Source organism: Aspergillus brunneoviolaceus, assembly GCF_003184695.1.
Source record: "Aspergillus brunneoviolaceus CBS 621.78 unplaced genomic scaffold BO95scaffold_86, whole genome shotgun sequence".
NCBI classification, from domain to species: domain Eukaryota; kingdom Fungi; phylum Ascomycota; class Eurotiomycetes; order Eurotiales; family Aspergillaceae; genus Aspergillus; species Aspergillus brunneoviolaceus.
Window position 1 is genome coordinate 117,263 of NW_020290816.1, and position 22,400 is coordinate 139,662.

The 22,400-nt window shown below is 55.8% G+C and overlaps 13 protein-coding genes and 2 non-coding genes across 15 annotated transcripts; 6 read left to right on the forward strand and 9 right to left on the reverse strand.

The window, feature by feature from the left end:
* Positions 1–4: 4 nt before the first annotated feature.
* On the reverse strand, positions 5–1,003 carry BO95DRAFT_518252 (uncharacterized protein). Its single transcript, XM_025591957.1, has 2 exons — positions 683–1,003; positions 5–620 (listed from the first exon to the last, which is right to left on the reverse strand). Exons 1-2 carry the CDS (start codon positions 909–911, stop codon positions 46–48), a joined length of 804 nt encoding a protein of 267 aa, XP_025437562.1. The 5' UTR covers positions 912–1,003; the 3' UTR covers positions 5–45.
* Positions 1,004–1,621: 618 nt separating this feature from the next.
* BO95DRAFT_423485 (uncharacterized protein) lies at positions 1,622–2,936 on the forward strand. The gene is made up of 2 exons (XM_025584634.1): positions 1,622–1,816; positions 1,870–2,936. The coding sequence occupies exons 1-2, from the start codon at positions 1,643–1,645 to the stop codon at positions 2,755–2,757; spliced, it is 1,062 nt and encodes a 353-aa protein (XP_025437563.1). The 5' UTR covers positions 1,622–1,642; the 3' UTR covers positions 2,758–2,936.
* A 342-nt stretch (positions 2,937–3,278) lies between these two features.
* Positions 3,279–3,349, forward strand: BO95DRAFT_t281. Its single transcript has one exon. It is a non-coding gene; the product is annotated as a tRNA-His (tRNA).
* Positions 3,350–3,456: 107 nt separating this feature from the next.
* On the reverse strand, positions 3,457–4,761 carry BO95DRAFT_436150 (uncharacterized protein; the record flags this gene model as incomplete). The annotated part of the gene is made up of 1 exon (XM_025585215.1): positions 3,457–4,761. One exon carries the CDS (start codon positions 4,759–4,761, stop codon positions 3,457–3,459), a length of 1,305 nt encoding a protein of 434 aa, XP_025437564.1.
* Positions 4,762–5,322: 561 nt separating this feature from the next.
* BO95DRAFT_278529 (uncharacterized protein) lies at positions 5,323–5,785 on the reverse strand. The gene is made up of 2 exons (XM_025581629.1): positions 5,693–5,785; positions 5,323–5,629 (listed from the first exon to the last, which is right to left on the reverse strand). Exons 1-2 carry the CDS (start codon positions 5,737–5,739, stop codon positions 5,476–5,478), a joined length of 201 nt encoding a protein of 66 aa, XP_025437565.1. The 5' UTR covers positions 5,740–5,785; the 3' UTR covers positions 5,323–5,475.
* A 781-nt stretch (positions 5,786–6,566) lies between these two features.
* BO95DRAFT_t282 lies at positions 6,567–6,638 on the forward strand. The gene has a single exon. It is a non-coding gene; the product is annotated as a tRNA-Ala (tRNA).
* Positions 6,639–6,667: 29 nt separating this feature from the next.
* BO95DRAFT_399113 (Rieske (2Fe-2S) protein) lies at positions 6,668–7,659 on the reverse strand. The gene is made up of 2 exons (XM_025583815.1): positions 7,364–7,659; positions 6,668–7,291 (listed from the first exon to the last, which is right to left on the reverse strand). Exons 1-2 carry the CDS (start codon positions 7,622–7,624, stop codon positions 7,034–7,036), a joined length of 519 nt encoding a protein of 172 aa, XP_025437566.1. The 5' UTR covers positions 7,625–7,659; the 3' UTR covers positions 6,668–7,033.
* A 404-nt stretch (positions 7,660–8,063) lies between these two features.
* Positions 8,064–8,929, reverse strand: BO95DRAFT_374144 (uncharacterized protein; the record flags this gene model as incomplete). The annotated part of the gene is made up of 2 exons (XM_025583088.1): positions 8,064–8,652; positions 8,709–8,929. 2 exons carry the CDS (start codon positions 8,927–8,929, stop codon positions 8,064–8,066), a joined length of 810 nt encoding a protein of 269 aa, XP_025437567.1.
* A 1,202-nt stretch (positions 8,930–10,131) lies between these two features.
* On the reverse strand, positions 10,132–11,385 carry BO95DRAFT_485775 (O-methyltransferase). Its single transcript, XM_025590427.1, has 3 exons — positions 11,312–11,385; positions 10,442–11,248; positions 10,132–10,380 (listed from the first exon to the last, which is right to left on the reverse strand). The coding sequence occupies exons 1-3, from the start codon at positions 11,336–11,338 to the stop codon at positions 10,348–10,350; spliced, it is 867 nt and encodes a 288-aa protein (XP_025437568.1). The 5' UTR covers positions 11,339–11,385; the 3' UTR covers positions 10,132–10,347.
* A 379-nt stretch (positions 11,386–11,764) lies between these two features.
* On the forward strand, positions 11,765–13,798 carry BO95DRAFT_507610 (Zn(II)2Cys6 transcription factor; the record flags this gene model as incomplete). Its single annotated transcript, XM_025591264.1, has 4 exons — positions 11,765–11,824; positions 11,899–12,450; positions 12,520–12,660; positions 12,722–13,798. The coding sequence occupies 4 exons, from the start codon at positions 11,765–11,767 to the stop codon at positions 13,547–13,549; spliced, it is 1,581 nt and encodes a 526-aa protein (XP_025437569.1). The 3' UTR covers positions 13,550–13,798.
* Positions 13,799–14,267: 469 nt separating this feature from the next.
* BO95DRAFT_468233 (uncharacterized protein) lies at positions 14,268–15,353 on the reverse strand (the record flags this gene model as incomplete). The annotated part of the gene is made up of 4 exons (XM_025589355.1): positions 14,268–14,511; positions 14,636–14,882; positions 14,941–15,079; positions 15,144–15,353. 4 exons carry the CDS (start codon positions 15,351–15,353, stop codon positions 14,268–14,270), a joined length of 840 nt encoding a protein of 279 aa, XP_025437570.1.
* Positions 15,354–15,777: 424 nt separating this feature from the next.
* Positions 15,778–16,251, forward strand: BO95DRAFT_468234 (uncharacterized protein; the record flags this gene model as incomplete). Its single annotated transcript, XM_025589356.1, has 2 exons — positions 15,778–15,819; positions 15,874–16,251. 2 exons carry the CDS (start codon positions 15,778–15,780, stop codon positions 16,249–16,251), a joined length of 420 nt encoding a protein of 139 aa, XP_025437571.1.
* Positions 16,252–17,112: 861 nt separating this feature from the next.
* BO95DRAFT_468235 (uncharacterized protein) lies at positions 17,113–17,482 on the forward strand (the record flags this gene model as incomplete). The annotated part of the gene is made up of 2 exons (XM_025589357.1): positions 17,113–17,135; positions 17,200–17,482. The coding sequence occupies 2 exons, from the start codon at positions 17,113–17,115 to the stop codon at positions 17,480–17,482; spliced, it is 306 nt and encodes a 101-aa protein (XP_025437572.1).
* An 811-nt stretch (positions 17,483–18,293) lies between these two features.
* Positions 18,294–18,830, reverse strand: BO95DRAFT_436156 (uncharacterized protein; the record flags this gene model as incomplete). The annotated part of the gene is made up of 1 exon (XM_025585216.1): positions 18,294–18,830. One exon carries the CDS (start codon positions 18,828–18,830, stop codon positions 18,294–18,296), a length of 537 nt encoding a protein of 178 aa, XP_025437573.1.
* A 781-nt stretch (positions 18,831–19,611) lies between these two features.
* BO95DRAFT_518258 (sugar porter family MFS transporter) lies at positions 19,612–21,430 on the reverse strand (the record flags this gene model as incomplete). The annotated part of the gene is made up of 4 exons (XM_025591958.1): positions 21,081–21,430; positions 20,962–21,027; positions 20,215–20,893; positions 19,612–20,121 (listed from the first exon to the last, which is right to left on the reverse strand). The coding sequence occupies exons 1-4, from the start codon at positions 21,353–21,355 to the stop codon at positions 19,612–19,614; spliced, it is 1,530 nt and encodes a 509-aa protein (XP_025437574.1). The 5' UTR covers positions 21,356–21,430.
* Positions 21,431–22,400: the final 970 nt, after the last annotated feature.

Genomic DNA, 22,400 nt, shown 5'->3' on the forward strand with positions numbered 1-22,400 from the left:
ATCACCGATATTGTCCTATGACAGGCCCTAGGAGCAGTGAGTCTCTTATGATGGCAACTCATACGGGACCTCCTCGCGGCCCTCCATCTCCGCAGGTACCGATGCACGCGAGTATTTGGGATCCTTCGAGAAAGCCGGCAACTCATACGATGGCACAGTCTCGCTTCTCATATCCATCGGAGCCATCGCCTCTCGCCTGGCTACCTCCCTACGTCGCCAGAGCCAGTACCAGGCCAGTCCGGTCGTCAGCAACAGCGCACAGCCCAATCCCACCCCCACTCCGATTCCGATCTTTGCTCCTCTACCCGACCCCGAAGTCGTCGCTGCCAGGGTGGTGGTCTCCGCCGATGCCGATGTGGCGGTGACAGCAGCTGATGCAGTCAACGCCACAGAGGGGATGGATGTGGCAGACGTCGATACCGCCGTTGTTGTAGTTGAGGTTCCGATTGCTGCCGTGGTGGTCGTACCCGCAGAGATATTGAAGTAGTGGCTGGCGAACACCCCGTCCCAGTCTTCCAGATCGGTCGCATCGCGGATCTGGAAGAAGAACACTACGCCGTCGCTCAGGTTCCTTTGGGTGCTGACCACCCAGTCGTAGCTGGTGACACCGCTGAGGTTGGCTGCGGGTTTGGTTAGTGGCTTGCATAATGAATATGAGACTCATGGCTGTCAGGATGCGTACTTTGAAGCCACTCGTAGTCGGAATTGTCATTCTGCCAGAGCATCAGAGACAGGTATTCGAGGCTGGTCGCCCATCGGAGCTGGACAGTCTGTTCGAGGGTGTAGACGGGGTCCTCCGAGTAGTCGTGGATGGGGCCGCCGGTCGGAGGATTGTAGAAGATCCCTGCCTCCGCTCTCGCATGAACGATGACGGAGGTGTATAGGCATAGATAGAAGACGCATTTGACCATTTTGCTATAGGGTGGTTGTACACTCGGAACGACGTTGCGGTTGTCTGATGGCTGGCTTCTCCCGGCCCAGGTAACAGGGTGGGTGAGAGAGGGATCCAAAAGTAGTCAGACAGTGAGGGCGGGGGAACTCGCTTGACCCCAAGAATGGGCTTATCATTGCTAGAGAGATCCCAGGGGGATGGTTCACCAATGGCTACTATCGCTAGTAGGGTAAGAAGTGTCGCCATTCCAACACATAGTTTCTCTGTTGCTATTTTGAGCTCTTCCCAGGGATAGTTGCATTGGAACGAATCACAGGCATAGTGTGCTGGGCTAAGGGCTATTAGCACAAGCGGTACTCCGTAGAGAAGTCTGACTCGCACATCTCGGGGAGCCCATCATGTTTACTCTTTGGATACACCGCAGACAGGCCAAGCCGACACGATGTGACCCTTGGGATGCGTGATGACGGGATGGTTCGACCGGGGTAGACGAGGTTAGCGCTAAAGCTCCGTCTATCACTGGCTGCATCGAGCCCTAACCATGCAGATAAGCTGCGCCGCCATCTTGGCCCTGGACGACAATTTGACGGACGTAAGGCCGGTCAGTGTCGTTATCGCGCCTATAAGCTTCGTTCGCATGAGCTGTTGCCGCCCATAGCTCGACCAGTTGCCCTGATAAAGACTCAACCCTCGAATCTCTCTTTCCTAGGAGACATGATAAGCTAATTAAATATTCTCCATCTTCTCAATATGCTTCTGGCACCACGACAATGTCTCTTCCTTACCGCAGCAGGCTGCATTCTCTTGATCATAGTCACCTTGTATCGATATTCCCCGATCGCGCCCTCTAGAAAGCTAGAACACTCGGCTTCACCCTCGTCTGATGTTTCACCAGTCAGCGACGCAGCCAACTCGACATTGGGTGTAAGCCTTTCTTCTCCGATACACAAGACCAATGGGTGTTAACCTCAGACCAGTTCCAAGCGATCTTCGCCCTCTCCGCCGGCCCCTCCTGGCGAACACGAGGCCTCCTCGCCGCCGCCAACCTGACCGGACTAGAAATCGCCCTCCCACCCCAGCCCCCCATCCCCGCCGCCCTAGTCACCGCATTCCAAGCCCTAGGCGACAGCACGCAGCACCCAACCCAAGGCGCCAGCAAAGCCTGGCTCGCGCACCTCGACCTCATCAAACACATCCACCAATCCCGTCTGGACACCGCCCTAATCCTCGAAGACGACGTCGACTGGGACCGGGCCCTGCGCGCCCAGACTCCGCGGATCGCCGCCGCGGTCCGCAACCTCACCCACGTCTCACCCACCGAGGACAACGACAACGCGCCCTACGGCCGGGCCTGGGACCTCCTCTGGCTCGGCCACTGCGGCGAGTACTGGGAGGACAGCATCGAGACCGTGGTCTTCGACGACCCCACCGCCATTCCGCACGCGCAGTACTCCGGCTGGGCGAGGGAGTATATCGCGCGGTTGCCCGACCGACGACGGGCGGTGTATCGGTCGTATAACCCGGTGTGCTCGTTCGCGTACGCGCTGTCCCGCGACGGGGCGCGGAAGGTGCTCGAGCTTGTCGGGGGCGGTGGGGATGAGGCGTTCGATATCGCGGTTATGCATCAGTGTCGTGCGGGGAGGCTGGTGTGTCTGTCTGTCGTGCCGGAGGTGGTGCATCAGTATTTCCCGGCGGAGCGGTTCGGGGTTAAGAGCTTGGTGGATGTGGGGAATGGGGAGGTGGACGGGCCGGGCGAGGGGGGAGAAGAGGGGGGGGACTTTGAGGCGGTGATGGGGTCGACGGAGAATATTCTAGAGAGTGCCAGGTGTTGGGCTTTGTGGCGGCAGACGTGTTTGAGGCAGTAGATTTGAGGACTGGATATGGAATGTAGATGAATGGACGGCTGTTTGGTGTGGGGAAAAGAGAGGTCGGACCCGCGGGGTTCACACTGCACCTGGCGCATCTCGGAGTTGACCTCCGATAATTTATGCGAGTAGCGCTGTGCCATGTAAGATACGAAATTCGAATAGTGGTTGTATATTACCTGTTTTCAATTACTCTTGGGGTGGAACGCGTGTGAGTGCTAAACAATTACAAAGTAACGCCCATACGGCAACACAGATATATAAATAGACCCCCCGGGGTTTGACCACTGTTGGCCAAAACAGACGAGTAAATTTTCCTACGGGAGTGGACACTTCCTGTGCACCGGCCCAAGTCTTTAAGAAGCAGTGACTGAATTCAGAAACAGCGAAGAAGGGTAGAGGGTAATCATGTGCTGGTAAATTATGTTTCTGTCCTGGGGTTGATGACTGCTGTTGGGAGCTGACTACATTTATTATTTAGGAATATGTACTTCAAAGTTGATGCCGATATCACAACAACAGGTGCTGTGGTCTAGTGGTATGACGTCACGTTGTGGCCGTGCCAGCCCCGGTTCGATTCCGGGCAGCGCCACTCTTTTTTAATTTTGTTTTTGTTTTGCTGGTTAAATTCACTGAATACAGACGTGCTTGTGGACGTGCTTGTGAGTAAACGAACCCAAGATCTATAACCCCACCAGATCAATCCCCAAACGGATCCTCAAACCCCAAAGCCTCGCCCACATTGCGATAGAGCTCCGCCGGCATCGGCCAGAAGCGCAACTCCATCCCCTGCACAATCGCCCGCTCCCTCTCATCCAACGCCGTGAAATACCACTCCTCCACGCAGTAAAGCAAGTCCCGCATCTCCTCGTCGAACAAAGCATTGATCGGTCGCCCGGCGCGCTGGACCTCCACCTGGAAGCAATACGCCGGTTCACCCCACGGCTGCTCCTGGCCCGTTTCTATAAACAACCCAGCCCTCCCGGGACGCCACGGTTCATCATCAAAATCCTTCTCCTCCTCCTCCCTCTCAGCGCCCAAATCCCTGACCAACCCCTCCATCTCAGGAACCATGCCCTCTCGCACGGCCCACAGCCAATGCATCGACCGCTCCACGGCCCAGTCCGCGAACGCCGCGTGATCAAGCGCCGCATTCTCGGGACGCAGCTCGTACTCCTCCGCGAACTCATCGACGACAAAGTACCGCCCGGCCTCCGCAAGGAGGCGCAAGCGGTCCGTCAACGCACTGATCGTGCGCGCGACATGATCGAGCCGGGCGCGCACCGCCGACGCCACCACCGGCCCATCGCACAGCGCAACCGGGCTCGTGAACTCGTACCCGCCGTCCGCGGGGGCCACCATCCCCACGAACCACGGACGGTACCGATCCTTGGCCGCCTCGCTGCGGATCAGCGCGGCTGTCTCCTCGGGCGTGCGCCGCCCCAGCGCGACCAGCAGCGCCGCCTCCCACTGTCGGCGCTGGGCGCGCCAGGCCCGCAGCCGCGCGTGGTAGGCGTCCGCCGCGGCGGTGAGTTTGGTCCGGTAGTTGCGCAGGGAGTTGCGGGCGACGAAGAGGCAGGTCCGGGGGTCGGTGAAGGGCGGGTAAAGGACGACGTCGTCTGTGGGCAGGGCCTCGCCGCCGGACTGGAGGAGGGTGTAGGTGCTAGACCGGGTGTTGGGCGCCAGGTAGACGGGCTCGTAGGCTTGGCTGGTCAGGTAGTGGACGTCGAGTCGGTGCGGGGGCAGGTCGCGACTTAGGCCGACGCGGATGCGTTGGGGGGAGATGTCGTCGAAGGCGGGGATTGCTGGTGGTAGGGGGGAGGTGCGCCAGGTGAGGAATTCGTTCAGGGTTATGTGGGCTTGGTGGGGGAGGAGGCAGATCGGACTGACGGGGAGAGAGCTGGTGGGGAGTTTGTCGTTGGGGTCGTTGGCGGGTTTGTCTGGGGTGGCTCGTTTCGGGGCTCTGGATGGGCTGGTTGTTGAGGGGGGCCGCTTGCCTGCCATTTTGATATGCGAGATTACCACAGAATGTGATTGTTGAGGAAGGCGAATCGTCGACACGGAGGTGGTGGTGCGCTGAGAGGAACTTTAGGCTTGTGAGAGGAGATGGTGGATCACGATGTCAATATTGCTGGAGGGAAGAGCAAGAGGGGAGAGCAGGTGTCTGGAACCAAGCTGTATGTAAGATTCGAGTGAGAGGATTATGACGAGAATCAGAGCAACGGAAAGAAAGACGCGAGCCAGCAGATGAAACCTGGGTGAAGAATGGCTGTTTCAACTCGAGAAGAAGCGAGATCTCGACGTGCTCTTCTCTTGACCCTAATAGTTCAGCCCGGAGAAATGCCTCTGATGCTGATCAGGCTCTGGGGGATACATTGTGGGAAGCGAAAGAGTATAAAGGCAGAGGTGCCAGATCAAGCCTGACGACCACGCTGATCTCGATCATGAGAGGCCTTAGCTATGTGAGTGACGCATTGGGTAACGATGCGAGAAAAGACACTAATTCATCTAGTAAGCTACCACTACAAACAGACGAGAAGTATAGACGTGGCTGATGCATCCACCAGGCCGAACACATAACGAGCAGAAGCAGGAGCAATCTCAAACAAAGGTATAGTACAGCACCGCGACTAGCATCCACAACATAAGCATTCCACGATCTCGAAGCAGCACTCGCAGGCCTCCTCGCAGAGAAAACAACAGCACATGGTCAGAAGACTAAGAACCGTTAGCCAAAGTCAGGTCCGCTCGGGTCCAGGTCAGCACATACCAGGTGGTGAGACACCCACGGTCCTTGGACTGCGACTGCTCTTGCGGGGGAGCATACTGCATTTGCTGGGGAGGCGGGTATTGACCACCGGGAGGTGGGTAACTAGAAAGATCTCATTAGTAACAGATTCGCCTAGTAGACTCGGCTGCTCCTCTGCTAACGTACTATCCCTGTGGTGGAGGTGGCTGTTGTTGTTGACCGTAGTATGACATGGTGGGTTTTATGCGGGGGGGGGGGGGGGGTGAGCACCGACAACAGGAAAAAAGCTGGGACTGAGCCGAGGGGATGGGCAAAGGGCAGTTAGCCCGCCTATTATTATAATTCAAACGAGCCCGGACAGCCTAGGCAGAAGGGATTGGCATTTGCCCAAGTCAGCCCTGCCGAGAGGAGAAATCAAACTGGTTTCTCTTGGCCCTGCGGTTGTCGCTGGGGGGTGGTTCCACCCTCCCGATTGCCATTGGGCCCAGGGACAGGGTAATCGTCGACAGCAATCAATAGTCAGGAGCCGATGTGACGAAAAGAGGAGGTTCAGTCATCCTCAATGGCAGCATTGGCGCGTGGGGAGGTTACACGTTGGGAGTCCCAGAATAGATAGGTAACACCACACGCCTAGTCTCGAACTGCTTTGGGGGCGCTTGCATTGTGATCGTGGCGGCTGGGAAAAAGTCGGTTTATGCGACACCGACTGAACAGATCAGCCATAGGGGTGCATGAAGTGGATTTGTGCCAATGCTCTATGGTTTGTGCCGAAGCAGCCCTCAGCACTCCTGAGGGTCTCCAGGGTCATGGGAGCAAGAGGAATTGGCGGCCGCGGAGCGAGATTGGATTAAGACCGTCAGAAACGCCAAGACTGGCGCTTCGCCCCTTAAGGCTGGACTGGAGGAAGACATGTTCCGCCCCTCTTCAAGCGCCAATTGGCAATGCAGCCAAGAAGGACTTGCTGTCTCGAGTGTTGCATCTTGCATGCAGAAATAGTGCTGCCTAGTAGATGGTATGGGCTGTACGAAGAGCATGACTATTTGCCACCATACATCAACTTGGGCTTGTAGCTCAGTGGTAGAGCGCTCGCTTCGCATGCGAGAGGTCAGGGGTTCGATTCCCCCCAAGTCCAATGTTTTTGGCCCCACGTTTCCTTTTTGGCTTCCTTCTCGGCTGCTGTTTAGCGACTGGGCCAATAATAGTGTTGTGCTCTGGGGCCGTTTGCCGCCTTCCAGAAACGACTTGGTGAGCGTCTCTCTACAGCCAGCCCCATACTAATGTACATCTTTGTTGCCAAGTGACTTCTAGAGCTATGTACAATCAAGGGACTTTCACGACCCCGTATCCACGCTGACTGCATATCACAACCAAGGTCGCCACAAAAGGACGGATCCAGTGTGAAGACATCACCCGCGACAGCAACGCGATATGCATCGATGAACCTCAGTATGACCATCCACAACGGGCACGTGGCTTGAGAGGCTGCACATACCATCAGCTTCGGACCGTCGATCCGTGTTACTCACTCTAGCCAATCCGCTGCTTTCGCCTCACCCAGACCTCCTGCTCGACAGGCCCTGCGGCCCCTTCCTCCGACGCCGGGGGATCCCGCAATTGCACCTCCCAGACCTTCAGCTTGTAGTTGCCACGGTCCGCCTGCCCCGAGAACAGATCGAACGACCACCCGTGCTTGGGACAGTTGATGCCCGCGCTGAGAGTGATACCGAAGTCCTCGATGTCAAAGACGCTGCCCCAGGATAGTGGATACAGGGCGTGAGGGCATTGCTGGGGGTATATATGCATCAATGCTTGCTGGCCTACACAAAACTCATAGGATCTAGAATAAAGAAGGCTTACATGGTCAATAGCATGGAGTTTGCCCTTGTACCGAAAGACGAGGACCTGTTCGTTGATGTTGCCCGGCATGTCCAGGTCCGCCTCGACGGGGGTGTCGGACGGGCACTCGTCCGTGGTGGCCGTGGTGGGGACATGGAATGCCTTGCAGCTGGCCTTGATCCGCGACTTGGCATCCTCGGAGTCGACGTCCGGGAAGTCGGATGTGAGGCCGACCTTGCGCCAGGTGGCTGCTGTCTGTGATGGTCGGTGGAAGGGGTTCATTGCCGGTAGGGGATGGGATTATAGTTGGGAAATTGACAATTGAAGTCAATGTGACTCGCTCGCTTTTTCGCGCCTGCGGGGATTTGCGAAGGGCGATTAGTCATCGAGCTCAAGTGTTTCTCCGCACCCCACATTAATTTCCCCAGCACAAGAAGAGGGCTGTCGCTTCCCTACGGTGGTATTCGGGTTGAATCCGATTGAGACTCAATTCGAAATCGGGCATAGCTAGTTCCACTGTAGCAATCGCAAATACCTTTCTCGCTTGATACACACATATAGCACAGGTCCGGCCTGGAGACGGAAATCACAAAACAAAGCCGGGGCAACCAGACCATTCGCTATCAAAATCAACCCTGAAACAAAAGAACATCCAAAGAGCCACTCAACCTGACCTGACCTGTCATCTTTCAAGAGTCAACAGACAAGAAAAGCACACTGCTCAGCCAATGCTCAGACACATGCCGTCCTTGAGCGCCTTGATCATATCCTTGGTCAAGGGATCCTTCTTGTTGAAGCTCTGCGCCTTGCGCTCGGCGGGCGAGTAGGTGGTGATATCGAGGGAGTCGCCACCGATCGCCGCCTTGCTCCGGCTGCCCGCCCCATAGGCGGTGACCTTGTTCTTGCGCTCGTAGGCCTTGAAGCCCGTTGCCCAGCCCCAGGGATTCTGAGCGGCTGCGGGGAGTTCCACGTTCTGCTCCTCGGCCTCCTCCTCAGCCTCAGCGATGATGTCGGCGATGTTCGACGGCCCGTACATGGTGATGTTGTGCTTGACGCCGTAAGCGAGCAGATACGGCACGAAGTGCTCCCCGGCGTAGGCCTTCTTCTTCTTCTTCTTCTTCATCCCCTCTGGCGCCTCGATGAACCCGTCGGAGCGCATGGCGTCGGCTTCCCGCGTGACCATCCCCATGACCCAGCCGAGGTTGCGCACGTGGGCCAACTGACCCTGTTTCTCGAGCTCGGCCAGCATGCTCAGGAACATCAGCTCGAGGATGATCATGGTCTCCCCGAAGAGGTCGCCGTCGTCAATTCTGGCATTTGATCAGCACCGCCCATGGCACTTGTATCAGCAGAGAGTGAGTCCTACCCAACCATGGGGTCGAGCGAGTCGGTGTTGAACAGCAGGGCGAGCGCCTCGCAGATGGCCCACTGCTCCTTCCAGTTGCCGGCAGCCTCCTTGAAGTCGAGCAGCATGTTCTGGGCCACCTCGATGGCGCCGTAGCCGGCGTGGTCGTTGAAGGTGTACATGTCGAAGGCATCCGGGTTGCGCAGATTCAGCATGTCCTGGTAGGTGTTCAAGCGCTGCATGCCGGCGCGCGAGATGGTCCAGCGGTGGTCGGGGTGGTCGGCTGCCGGCTTGCGACACATGCAGCTCTCGCCCGTGTCGCAGTCGCCCGTGGGCTCGTCGTTCTCGTTCTCGCTGTCCTCCTCCTCGTTGTCTTCGTCTTCTTCCGCCCTGGGGACCCGGCAGATGCAGACAAACTCGTAGGGGTTGGGCTTCTCCTTGAGGAAGAGGTGGTAGGCGACATCGGCGTTGCCGGAGGCGGAGACCGCGGCCCAGCGCTTGTTGCGCGGGATGTTGGCTGTTTCGGATGCCACTGTGAGGTGAGGTGAGATGCGATGAGATGAGCTGTGGAAGGAATGAAGATAGGATGAGAAATGGGAATTGGGGGTGAATGGTAAAAATAATGGAAAAGGAGAGTTTGGATGTGTTGAATGTGTTGAATGTGATGGATCAAATTTCACCCATGATAAGATAACTAAGTTATGCGTGTTTGTTTGTCACAACGCGCGGGATGCGTTGTTTGCTTGGGGTGTCGTCATTTCCACCTAGAATCAGCACCGTTAGTTAGGTTAAGTTACTGTCCATTACTCATGATTATTATTGCCACTTCTGCCGTGTCTCTACATCATGCACTCTTTTGCAGAAGCATTTGTGCCGGAACTGACTTTGTGGCAAAAGTAAGGGAGTCTTTGACAGGCATGTCATGGGTGGAGCGCTATGTGGGCCCCTGTCAGATCACCTTCCTCAACTGTAAGGTACGTACACGGTATGCATCCTTCCTACCTGTCGATCAATGGCTTCGGAAAGACTGAGAGGAGACTACAATCAACTTCAACCGTGATATCGAAGGAGAGATGTGAATGGAAGGACCGTGGACACTGCAGAAGGAGGTCCGATTAGGTACGCTGGCTCTTTGCGCACGGCCAATCATGTCACGAGAACTCATTTCCTCAGCTTTGACTGCCTGCACACTTCCAGCTGAAGAACAACCCTTGAAAAGCCAGGAATGTATGTTCCTGGAACATGAAACAAACCACTGTTGAGGCTTATTGACGTGTGGCCAAGTAAGCGGATGTACTGTACAGCAATGCTACCAGTACCTCACTTATGCCCGACCCAGCTGCACAGCACATCATCAGATACCCAATGATCAAGAGCGATGCATGCTTCGAAACTACGGACCTGAAGGCATATTGCTCTGAGGTGATACTATGTCAAGCAATACAGCACAGTGGTTCGAACTAAAGACCTTATCAGATAACAACATGTGGACTGAACAGCGTACGGCCGCGTATATCACATGATTCTCCAGAATAAAAGATTCGGCAAGCATTAGATACCAGAGACATGAATTCAAAACTGATAACTTGATCACTGCATCGAAACTGGTTTCCAACCGCCCGTGAGTGCCTGGCAGCGACCCGTCTGACGGACACCATTTCTACTGTGCAATCAGCTGAGCAATGTCTACATCCTGTTTGTACGTGCAGTCAGCATCCAGTCAGTGCGGTCATAGGCGGAAAATGCCACCATACCTTCTCGTTGAAATCGTCTCGTCCCGTGTAATACTGACCTAGGGACTCATAGGTCATCCTCGGCATACCAGGAACCAAAGCAAGGTCCCACCCCGCAGATATCGCAGCTGCATCACCGCCCCCGCGCACCATCTCTGCAAGCTGCACATCCGACGGCACGTTGAATGCAAAGCGTTGCAGAATTTCTTCTTTCTGCTCTACGGAACCCCGCACCCAGTCCAAATAATGTGGCTTGTTCGGCTCGTCCGTCTCCTGCCGACTCCCACGACGCGAAACATTGTCCGCGACCAGCACGGACTTACCCGGCTTCAGCAGCCCCAGATTCTCGGCCAGCCAGAGATCAGGGAGATAGCGATCCTTGAAGTGATCGAGGAAGAGGACGTCAATGCCATCGTCGAACACCCCTTGCCTCGTCAGCCGGGCCAGAGACAAATGCGCCGGGGCCACCAGCAGGGTGATAAAATTCTTCAACCCGGCCAAGTCGATCAGGAGACTTGCAATGGCCGCGCTGACGGGGTTGATCTCTAGACTGAAATAGTGCTGGCCTCCGGCTTGGCGCACCGCGTGGCCGAAAAGAATGGTCGAATATCCGACGTACCCGCCAAGCTCGACCATGATTTGCGGCTTTCGCTCGGCAATAAGCGAGGAGACCACGGCGCCTTTCTCCGGGCCAATGTGAATCAGATGGGACTGCTCTCGGGCGAACCGGTCAATCTCTGCCAAGACTGCGGCCGGGTTGCCACGGAGGGAGGTCTCCAGATGAGGCAGGGAGAAGATGTGTTGCAGAAGAACGAGCTCGCGGCCGTCCTGCTTCCACGCAACTATTTAGCTCCTGCTGCTTTACTGTGATTGGGGAGGTAGGTGGCATACTTCACGGTTATACTTGGGATTACCCATCTCGGATGTCAGAATATTATGCTTTATGCTTAAGATCGAAGAGATTGTCATGCGAAAAAAAAAAAAAAAAAAGAGTTGATTACGTGCCTGATGCATTCTGGACCACAGCCGACCATTTTATCCTCGGAACGCCCGCCCTGATATCCATGGACCAAGGATTGTATGATTTCTATCAGATTACCGCCGAAGTCCGAGGTCTTGGCTCTCGCAAGCCGGTACTGAATCGGGGCTAGTGTGGCGGTAGAAGCCCGATGGAAATGGGTAGGGCTCAAGCCAAGCCCTAATCAGATACATTCTTTCGCAGATGCCTGCCTACAACAATCAGATTAAATAAGCGTCGAGCCATGGCGATTTTTATAATCTGATCATCTGATAAACTCTATTTCTTCGCCATCGTTTGCATGCATTCAACGCAGCCTCGTCGAGATGGTTTTTCCAGGCAAGCTAAGCACCGGCTGCGTTCTCTGTCGCAAGCGCAAGGTCAAGGTACGAGGGAACTTGTTCTCTGTTGCTCCAAATGTCTCTGCAATAGTTGTACGTATACTGACAACCAAGTATAGTGCGATGAAGGCAAGCCAGGCTGTCAGCGCTGCAGCACGCACGGGGTCTCTTGTCCGGGCTATCCCGACTCCTTCGCTTTCCGAGGATATGAGCTTGCGCAGGGAAGCACTGCCGGGAAGTTGAAAGTCGTCCGAAACGCGAGGTCATCTCCCTCTAGCCCACATGGGCCGAAGCAGAAGAAGGTCGACTCCGCAAAGATGCAGCCAAGAAGCACGATTGCTTCAATCATTCCCGAGGACAGCGAGCTGATGTCACTATGCTACTTTCACCACCACCATGTGCTGAGAGTCCAGCGATCGCCCTGCGAGGGCCATCTGGCCTTCTTCCCGGACCTCTTCCAAGAGCGGGGCAACGATCCGTGCTTCAAGCATGCCGTTCTCTCGGTGTCCTACCTGACGCTCTTCCACAGGGCGCGGGTGCCCAAGTTTCAGATCAATGCACGAAGGCACTATGGTCTGGCCTTGCGGCTGTTGAATCAGGCACTGAGCTTCAGCCAGGCGCAAGTACGCGACGAGATCTTTGCCGCCTCGTTGTTCCTAAGCATGTTCTCGGTAGGATGGCCCGACAAGGATAAACAACGAACACTCATATCGAGCGTGACTAACCGAGCACCTGGCCAGGATCTGAGTGGGGAGGGTGCGACGACAGGATCCCTGAACCCCCACATCCCCGGCATCTACTCCCTCATGCAACTGCGCGGCATCCCATCAAGAAGCAACAAGTATAGCCGGCGCCTATGCGGCTGGGCATACACCCAAATGGTGAGTACCAGCACGCCCTCCCGCTGCAACCAAGAGAGCGCGCCCTAAGCCCACCCCGCAGCAAGTGCAGGCGATGATCCGCCGGGAATTCCGATATGCCTGCATGCCGCCCTCCTTCGACGGGATCACGCACCCGTGCACCGTGATCCGCTCCTCGATCCTGACGGGCAAACTCTCCGACTTCTGCATGCAGGCCACCGACGCTCGTCGGCGCACGAGCCCCTCGTCCCCGATCCACGCCGACACCCTGCACGCGCTGCTGGTCCAGGCGTGCACCCTGCTGATCGAGCTCCACAACTGGCAAGCCACCATCCCCAACCACTGGCGCAATCAATACGAGAATCCTACCCCCACACCCACACCCACACCCTCGCCGCTCTCCGAGCACCACCACACCGCCGCCGATTCCCACAGCACGTCCGAGTCTCGTGCGCGGGATCCGTGGACCACCTGCTTCCTGGCCGGGGTGCAGGCGGCGCAGATCTCGTTCTACCAGCAGTTCTTCGACTGTTGGGAGGAGTGGTGCTTCCTGCAGGGCCGACACGCCTCCCTACCCGAGTTGGCGGTGCTGGGGCTCCCGGATGATCCGGTCATGTTCCTGCTGGATGGGATCGCGTATCTGGTGGAGGTGATCTGCGCGACGGTCACGAGTACGCTTGGCGGTCTTGATGTAGAGGCACGCCACCGATTTCGGCTGCATGAGCATGCCAAGCTGGCCAACGGGTATACGCTGCTCTGGCCGATGTGGGTGGTCGTCAACTGCCCCTTCGCCGACCCGGATCAGATCATGCTCTGTCGGGCGGCGATTGAGTGTGTGGGGTCCACCATGGGGTACAAGCTGGCCTTGCATTTGATTGAGCCGGGCCGTGGGGGGTGGGCTGACTGCTGACTGAAGCATGAGTCTCACCGTTCGAGAAGATAAACAGCATCCTACCGGAAACCTGGCTGGTTGCTTGTGCACCCGACTCGGCGGCCTGGAGAAATGTTACCTGGATCCTTACCATACTGCTAGACCGGTCCAGTGAGCAGACTCCGAGGCCAGCTGGCGACATTGCTTAGGCCCATCGTTTCCGCGAAGGGGCCACTTTCCCTCAAAAACAGACCACATCAAACTCCGAGGCAATGATCGTTCGGCTGGATTTGGGAATGAACCGGCCGATGCCTGCCCGCTTCGTCTACGCATCTCCCACCCATTCGTGTGGCAAGATAAGATCCATCTGCAGCCCCACAACCAGCCAAGCAACGGCAGGGATATTTCCTCATTCGCTGCACGAACACAGAGAGGAGCCTCGACCGGCCAAGCGCCCAGGCTTCGTTCACCAAGCCAACATCGGGACTCCAGTCAGAAAGGCCCAAAGGTATAGCCTACGCCAAGCTAAATGACCTCGACCCCAACACGCAGTAATCCCCCTTTGAGCATGTCTTTTACAAAAATACGACCGCAGCTCAGCATGATAGAGGGAGATATTATCCGCCCAGACCGACAAGGCAACCAGCCGTGGAAATTGGAGTTTTCTACAATCTGCTTTGATATACAGGAAACACGATCGCCGTCCTTGAAGGGATCAATCGCAATGAGTCCGCCACAGTTCCCGATCCGCATTGTTTCAATACGCGGTGCGGGTATGCAGCATGGCCGTGTTGTCGTTGACAAGCACATCGCCCACCTCCCAGGCGAGCCGCAGACACACCCAGTAGTCATACAGGAGCCGGTCGATGACGGGGATCAGCCGGGCGCCGCCGTCCGCGGCGTTCTCGATCCTGACCACGCAGGTGGAGAACTTGGTCTTGCTCGTGGATGGAGAGGCGCACATAGTCCCCGCGCTGGGCCTTGATGGCGGAGGCGTAGATCTGCCCACGCGCAAGCATGCGCCGCGCCGTCTGCGAAATCTCCTCGGCCCGCGCCCGTTCAGACTTGGCCAGCTTTGGGCGATGGGCGAGATCCTTGGTTAGGAACTTGATGTACCCCCGTTACGTGAGGAGGAGGTCCATGTCCGCATTTATGGCCTCCCGGGGGTCGAAAGAAGGGTCCTGAAAGCGCAGGGTGGGCTCGCGGCGCAGGCGGGATGCATGCGCCACGTAAAACTCTTTCGTGGATCTGGGATGCTCCAGCAGGTCGGCCAGTCGAATGAATCGAATGTGAGCCAGGTTCTGGTCCACGGCGATCTGGCGCAATGCTTCGCCATAGTCCCAAACCACTTCATCGGGAACCCCGAGGATGTCTGGTACTTGTCAGTTGGGTGAAGATTGAACTATATAATAGAAAGGAAATAAACCCACCGTTATGTACAAGACCGTCTGAAGAGATACGTACCTCTGCCCCCAGCAAATATATTTGGGGGATGTTCAGGCAAAGCCCGTTTAGATGCTGCAAGGCCAACTCCTCCCCCAGATCGGGGAGCACACCTAGGGTTTTATTCTGGTAGTTGGAACTTGAAAGAAAACGCAGGCAGAACCATTCGAGCAGGCTCTTGCTTCTGCACAAAGCTCATGATTGTCGGGAGGAAGCCTTCCGCATTCTCCCACGACATGGGTCCACCCCTCTGGCAATTGACGGTGTAGTCGGCTAGGATTTGCAAGATCGCCTTCGCTACATCTCTTGCTGGGCTGTCGTCGCTCTCCTCTTTCACTGTACACATGATGCGCCATCCTTGTTGCAAAAGAACGGGGAACAGACTGACCATCTGTGACATTGGCCTCTATGAGTCCATCTTTGAGAGCTTCCACAGCCCCAGCTGTGTCTTGTTTGGCTTCAATGTGCAGGGTCTCGTCAGCCAGGGCATTCGGCGAAGTGCCTGAATTAGCGTTCTAGTGGCTGCTGCGAGGCGGCGGACACCGGGGGGTGGCGGATGGAACAAGCATTCCAGGAGGAAATTCCGAATGGGCTGGCACTGGTATCTTCCGATGGAGCTAACAGAGTCTCTCTTAAATGCGGAGATGAGAACATTGCTATTGATTTCGCCGGCCTTGAATCAGATGTCAAAAGGGGGTCTGGGCAAGTCGTCCCACAAGCTGTGGCTAGCCTCCTATAACGAATGAAGACGTTGTCTGGCGAAGAACAGGCTACCGGAGCATGAGCCAGGACATCAGACAGTGCGACAGTCAATGTTCCCTGCCATGTCACCACTGGCCAAGAGCCCTAACTTCCCGCCTCCCGACGTCAACCGTCATGGGTTGAGCTTAGATTAGGTTAAGTTATTCGATGGAGAAAAGCGCAAACATTACAACGCCGCCACGCCTCCGGATGCGGTCGAGAACTTCAATGCTTTCATCATCGATCATGTCTCTACAGGCACTGCGCTGGCCATTGCGAAGAGTAACTGGGCTCTGTCCTTCGGCCAGCGTCCGTTTGTGGCCCATGGCGTCATGTGTGGCATCACGTTCACCTACGGCGGGTTGCGCACGGATGATGCGGCGCACGTCTTGAATGAGGAGGGGCTTGTCATGCCGGGTCTCTGGGCGGTTGGGGAGATGGCCGGGGGCTTCTTCGCCTTCAATTATCCGGGGGGCTCGGGGTTGACTAAGGGGGCGGTCTCTGGGAAGATTGCCGGCGAGGCGGCGGCTCAGAGGGCGAAGACAGTCCGTGGCTGAGCAGCTGCCTGTTGTCTATACTTTAATCAATGCGGAATCTATTCTCGATGCTCCCAGGACATGATTAAATGATACTGGAGTAAGCGTACGGAGTAGCTTCTTGCAGGTGGGATTCTGTATGATCAGTGCAGATGGCGTGTTGCCCTTGAAGACAATTGTGGCGGCATAGGGTTATCTCCAGCGAGGCCCTAAGGCCGTCTGTCCCAATCGCGCCCTGGTGTCTTCCAGTACGCAAAGCCAAGCTATATGAGTATGAACACTGCCAAGGAGAATTTAAACAGAGTAGCAGAGATCGAGGGAGCGGCAGCTGGACTTCACGATTGCGTATTAGAGGGATCTGCATGAGATGAGTCGATTCTCGGAGATCCGTGGGGCAGATCCACCCAGCATGACTCGCTGTTTGCGCGGTAACCACAATTTGTTATCAGATGAACTACGGAGACCCTACCATCGATTGATTCATCAGATGACGTATAGATTGCAGATCTAATACACTTCTAGCTCGAACTGAAAACGACAGACCATACTAAGTAGTAAGACGAGCCGGTCAGCTCCCGACAATGGGGAAAGACCCACGAGCTGAGAACTTTAAACAGTCGTATCGCCCACCCAGCCCCTCCACCAAAGCCGATGTGATAAGACGACAACAAGATCGATCCACATAGCGTGGCTGGGCTAAGCCGCAGCTGAAAGCTTACGCTGTAAGTTATTCCCCAAATGCTTCTATAAATTGAGCTTCAGGCCACGTTTCTGCTTCGGTTTGTTGCCAGCTTCCCAGCATATCCATCAACCCCAAGACCAAGACCAAATCCAAGATCTCTATCAATCAAGACCACATTCGAAGCCTAATACTGCCACAAAATGCCTGTCAGAGTCCTTGAAGAGTACGCCTGGGCTCACCCTCCCCTCCCTTCCTCGCCATTGACTGACCTCCGTCTCGTCTTCTAGTCCCGGCGAAGTAATCGAGGCGATCAACGAAACCCCGAAGTCCGTCGTGGTACATTACTGGGCTCCGTGGATGGGGCCCAATTCGCCTCTCCTTCCACTCTTCGAAGAGGCGGACGAGACCCGGGGGGGTGAGGTGGACTTGGTCATTGTGAACAGTGGGTTCATTCCACCGCCGCATTCACCCGACGAGATGCCCTTGACGGTTCTCCATAAGGGCGGGGAGGAGGTGGAGACTGCACCCTTCGATCCCATCCAAATCCAGCAGCTTATTGATAATGCGTGAGGGAATAGGGACCGGAAGGTCTTATTGTGCGTGAATTGAATCTTAGTTTTTCTCTCAAAGATATTGTCATTTCATTCCAAAAACACATTCAAGGAATACACCTATGGTTCGGCTTCAGTAATACAAGGAACCAGCTCTGTATTCACATCACAGCGCTGAATTAGCCCTCGGCTTACAAGGGGGGATGCCGAGGCCAGTAAAGCGGAACACAGACATAAAAGGCAGGAAAAGAAAAAGCAGCCAGCCGGGCAGAAGAAGAAAGCTCGATCAATTGCGATCGGAGTCAGTATCTCGATCAGCGCGAAGCCGAGCTTGTCAATCTCGTCTGCCGCCCTGCCTGAGCGCCAGTGATGTAGCCAGCCCCGAATCGGGACATTCAGGCGGCTGGCTGAATGCCGCCAAGTGCTGAATGTTCTTGATTGAACAGCTTTACCAAGATGGACCTAGAACAAGGATGACGTCGCAAACATTGGCAAGGATGGAGAGTGCGACCAACAAGACAAAAACATACAACAGAAGGGATTCGCTGGTGGTCACCCACCCAACTACTAACCTCCCGGCGTGTGGCTTAAGTACGGCTGAGCGGACGGGAAGCCCTGTTTTCCACACCCTGTGGTCGTATGTGCTGGTACAAATCATGGGGAAATATATGTAGCCCGTGTGCAACGAGCTTGCCAGAGCCAGTCGCCTCCAGAGCGGATAATAAAGTATCAAGGAAGGGAGGGTATTTATCTAAATCATAAAAGTAGTATTGAATCTACCAGAGAAAAATCAGGTCATCAAGGCCAGGACACGCCCCAGCCATCACCCATCACTGAAACTGGGCTCCAGGAGGCGGGATCCAAAGCGGGTTCCGGCGGCACCGGTACTTGAACTGCGTCAAGAGGTGCGTGATCTCAGCGGATTCCAGCGCAACACTGTACGCGTGATCTTGCCAGCGGCTATTGACGGGGGTGTGCAGGGCCAAGGGGTCGGCGGACAGGCGCTTCGGCTCACAGTCGCGGTTCATGGCGTAGAGCCGACACTGACGGTTGATGAGCACTATGCCCTTGAAATCCAGGGTCCGCCCCGCCGAGGCCGGGGCCAGACTCTGGAGGTGCAAGAAGCGCTTGCGCCCCGCCCAGGGCTCCTCCGGCACCCCCGGACGGGTTCCCCCCAACATGGTGAAGAATACTCCGGAGCTGGGGGTCGAGATCTCAACGAACTCGTTCAGGACCTGGTTCTCATCGTAAGTGTTGGTAGACCAGCCCCGGAGGTAGATGTATCCCTCCGCGTGCGGGAAGACCGAGTCCAGGATGGTCACCACTTGGTCGAACAGGGTGGGCAGTTGCGGCTGCGGCTGTGCCATGGCTACGGTTTTGATATAAGTGATAGATGAACTCAGAAACACTTGTTAGTCGCGTGCTTTGTGATGTCGATCAGGTGGTCTTGTCACAAAGGCGGATGGGGATGGTGAGACTTCCGTATAAAAATACGAGATGTGAGAGGTACTTATATAGCCTCGTGGGCATCAGAGAATCTCGGAGTCCACTGCATTCTGGCTCTTCGGCACACGGAACAATTCTGTTATGCTGAAAGAGCAATTGGAAGTCCCCGGCAGTTTGGCTATATAGGATGCAGTAGATTTCCATTAGCGTTTATATAGGGAGATTCCAGGGGATGTTTCATGAGATGCTGAGACATGAAAGCAGTGGAGAGGAATATGCCGCGGCCGACCTTGAATAAGATATGTACCATTACAGCAAGACTCGGCGTAACCGGAGACCATCAGAGGTGTATGGTGGGTGTCGGAGAAGAGTGGCATAACAAAGAATCCGGTTTATATTGCTTGCATGTGTGGTAGAAGCGAGTGTTATAGATTGAGGCAGCCATGGGAGGGGGAGAGAGGTTGGAAGGTCGCTTTTTTGATCCTCTGATACCTCCATACTAGCAGGGTGGATGAGGATGATGGACTGGGTTAGGGCTTAGATCTTGCCTCTTTCGCCGGTAGGACGGGTAGATTTAATTTCCACCTCATATAGTCATAGTCACTTTAGTTACTGCCCAGTTACAATATAACACCACATATCCACGTTCTGTATGCAAAAATATTTATATCCCCAACCCTCCCTCCAACCGCGAAAGCAACCTCACTTCCCCTCCGCATGCACGAAAGTCAGCCGCCCCGGTTTCTCATCCCCCTCCAACTCCTCCATGATCGCCCCTGCCCGCCTGCGCGCGATGAACCCCTTGGTCTGCGACCCCGGCACCAGCCAGGGTTCATGCTCGAACAGGGCCGTCATCTCCTCGAGGGGCCGCAGGGCGGTCTCGGGCAGCACCAGCCAGAAGAAGATGGCGTTCGTGAAGTTGCACACACAAAACACCACGTAGAAGCGCCACCCGCCGATATTGTCGATGGCGATGTCCGTGACCTGGCCGATCATCGTGTTGAAGGCGAACGAGGTCATGGTGGCGATGGAGACCCCCTTGGACCGGGTCTTGGTGTCGAAGATCTCGGCGCAGATGATCCACGTCAGGGGGCCGACGGTCGCGCTGTAGGAGAAGTTGTAGCACCACGTCATCACGATGAAGGCCCAGCTGGCGGAGGTGTTGTTGGAGACGCCGGGAGGAAATTTGGCGATGAGGATGGTGGGGATGACCTTTATGATGAGATTGTTAGCGCGGGTACTACTTCAATTTGTGTCTTCTTGTTTCTGTTGAGGTCGAGACAGTTGGTGGAAGGGGGCGCCTACAAAGAAGAGGCAATTGAACAGATTGCCAATGATCTGGGGCCACCGACGGCCCGTCTTGTCGATCATCATCATGCAGCAGAACTGAGCAATGATGGCGATGATGGAGCTGATGCCTTGATATTTGAGGGTGTCGTTGGCGGCGATGCCAATTTGCTCGAAGATGGTCGTGCTGAAGTACTGGATGGCGCTCACCCCCGTCATCTGGGCTGCGGCCTGGATCGAGCACGCCAGAAACAGGCGGCGGAAGCATGACGGGTCCGTGAAGAGCTCCTTGTAGGATTTGGCCTCGGCCTCGTGCTCTTGGGCGATCGAGACGGTGATCTGTTCGTACTCAGCCTGCACCCAGGCGTCGGAGGTGTCGCCTCGGGCGTGGAGGCGAGCCAGCGTCGCGAGGCCCTCGTCCAGTCGGCCATGATCGATCAGCCAGCGGGGCGATTCGGGGAACAGCAGGATGAGCGCGGCCAGAAAGACGGCCGGCACCATCTGGATCCCCAGGGAGACGCGCCATTGGCGGGAATCATCGTCCGCAAAGTTGATGAAGGTGCCCCAGGAGATCCACGACGCAACCAGGGAGCCCACCCCGAGCATCAGCTGTTGGAGGGATGTGATCCGGCCGCGGATGTTCGGATGGGCCAATTCCGCCTGGTAGATCGGGACAATCATGACCAAGATTCCGACTCTTCAACCCATGAAAGAAACCCATTCAGTCAGCTCACGCGCTTCCCTGGATCTCGGTAATATGCTCACCCCAGCCCTGCGACGGCTCGACCAGCGTACAGATAACTCAAGCTCTGCGCACCTGTCTGCAAGCCTCTGTTTCCGTTAGCCTCCTTGCAATAGTCCAACGCTGCTCAAAGATCGCGTACCCGCCCAGCAAAAAGATCAGGGCGCCAACGAAGATGGTCCATTTCCGGCCGGCATAGTCGCCCAGTGGACCGGCAAAATAGGCACCAAAGAAAGCGCCACCGGTGAAGACGGAGGTGACTGCTCCGCGTTTGGTCGCGTCGGCGTTAAAGGCATTGATAAGCGAGGGGCTGGTGAGTGCCTCGGCGATGACACCCAGATCATATCCGTACAGCACCGATCCCAGCGACGCAAAGACACACACCAGAAACTGATACCATTTGGGAGGGAGAGCCATGGTGAACCCGGGCCGTGCGGACAAAGAAAAAAGGACAACAGAAAAAAAAAGCTTGACTGTGCCACATTAAATTCCTCCCCGAGTGTCAAGCTTTATGCAAAAGTCTTGGTGGTGAGAAAAGAGGGGGAAGAGGAATCCCCCGCAGGAGTTTTTCCCTTTTGCTCTCTGATGCATCTTCGGGATGGCGCCTGAGCCGCCGGAGGTGGCGTGGTGTCGCTCACTCACACGCCAGCCTTCATGAACAAACGCCGCTGGCTTATCAGAGTTAAGTCAAGCCTTGCGGGTGGCTTTGTACAATAACTGCTTGGCCCTATGCCGGGGCCCCGGGATTTCAGACGCTCCCCCGCCGGAGTCTGTCACGGTCTGCTTGTGGGGTGGTTTGGGGGACTGAGTCATTTGACTGATAGGTTAGGAAGCGGCTTCGCTCATTTGCTTGTCATAATGGTGCTTGACACGTCCCTCCAGATTATGGGTTATGACATAGGCAAATCATAAATCTGCTCTGGATCCATTATGAGATCCGAACCTCCCCAGCTGTTGGCGAATTTTCCGGGAAAGGAAGGCCAGGATACGTGGTGAAGCAATTCTCATGACGCGGGGAGGCCCTATAATACATTTTCTAGCCAGCGACTCGAATAACACCTGGTATCATGATCAGTAAGACAACAAATCGTTCAAGGTGGGACACCAACCACCGTGACTGTGGCTGAAGATGGCGTGGCTTGGCCCTGTAGAGTATGAATACGTCAGCTGGAAGGCCGAATGCCGGGGCGGGCAGTGCCGGACTTAACTATGGATTTAATTAGGGCTGATTCGGCTGAAGCCGGAAAGGCCACGCGGCCTCCGCCATCCCACCCATTCGACCTCAATGAGTCTAGACTTCCAAACTGTGGACACAGAGTTAGTTCCGTCGGGGAAATCTACCCGGACAATCTGGTTGGCTCTATCCAAGAAAAAAGCGTTCTTTTTTTCATGGTACGCGGAACGCGCCCGCGCATACACACACAAACACACCCATCCACAATTTCACACTCAGGCACACCAA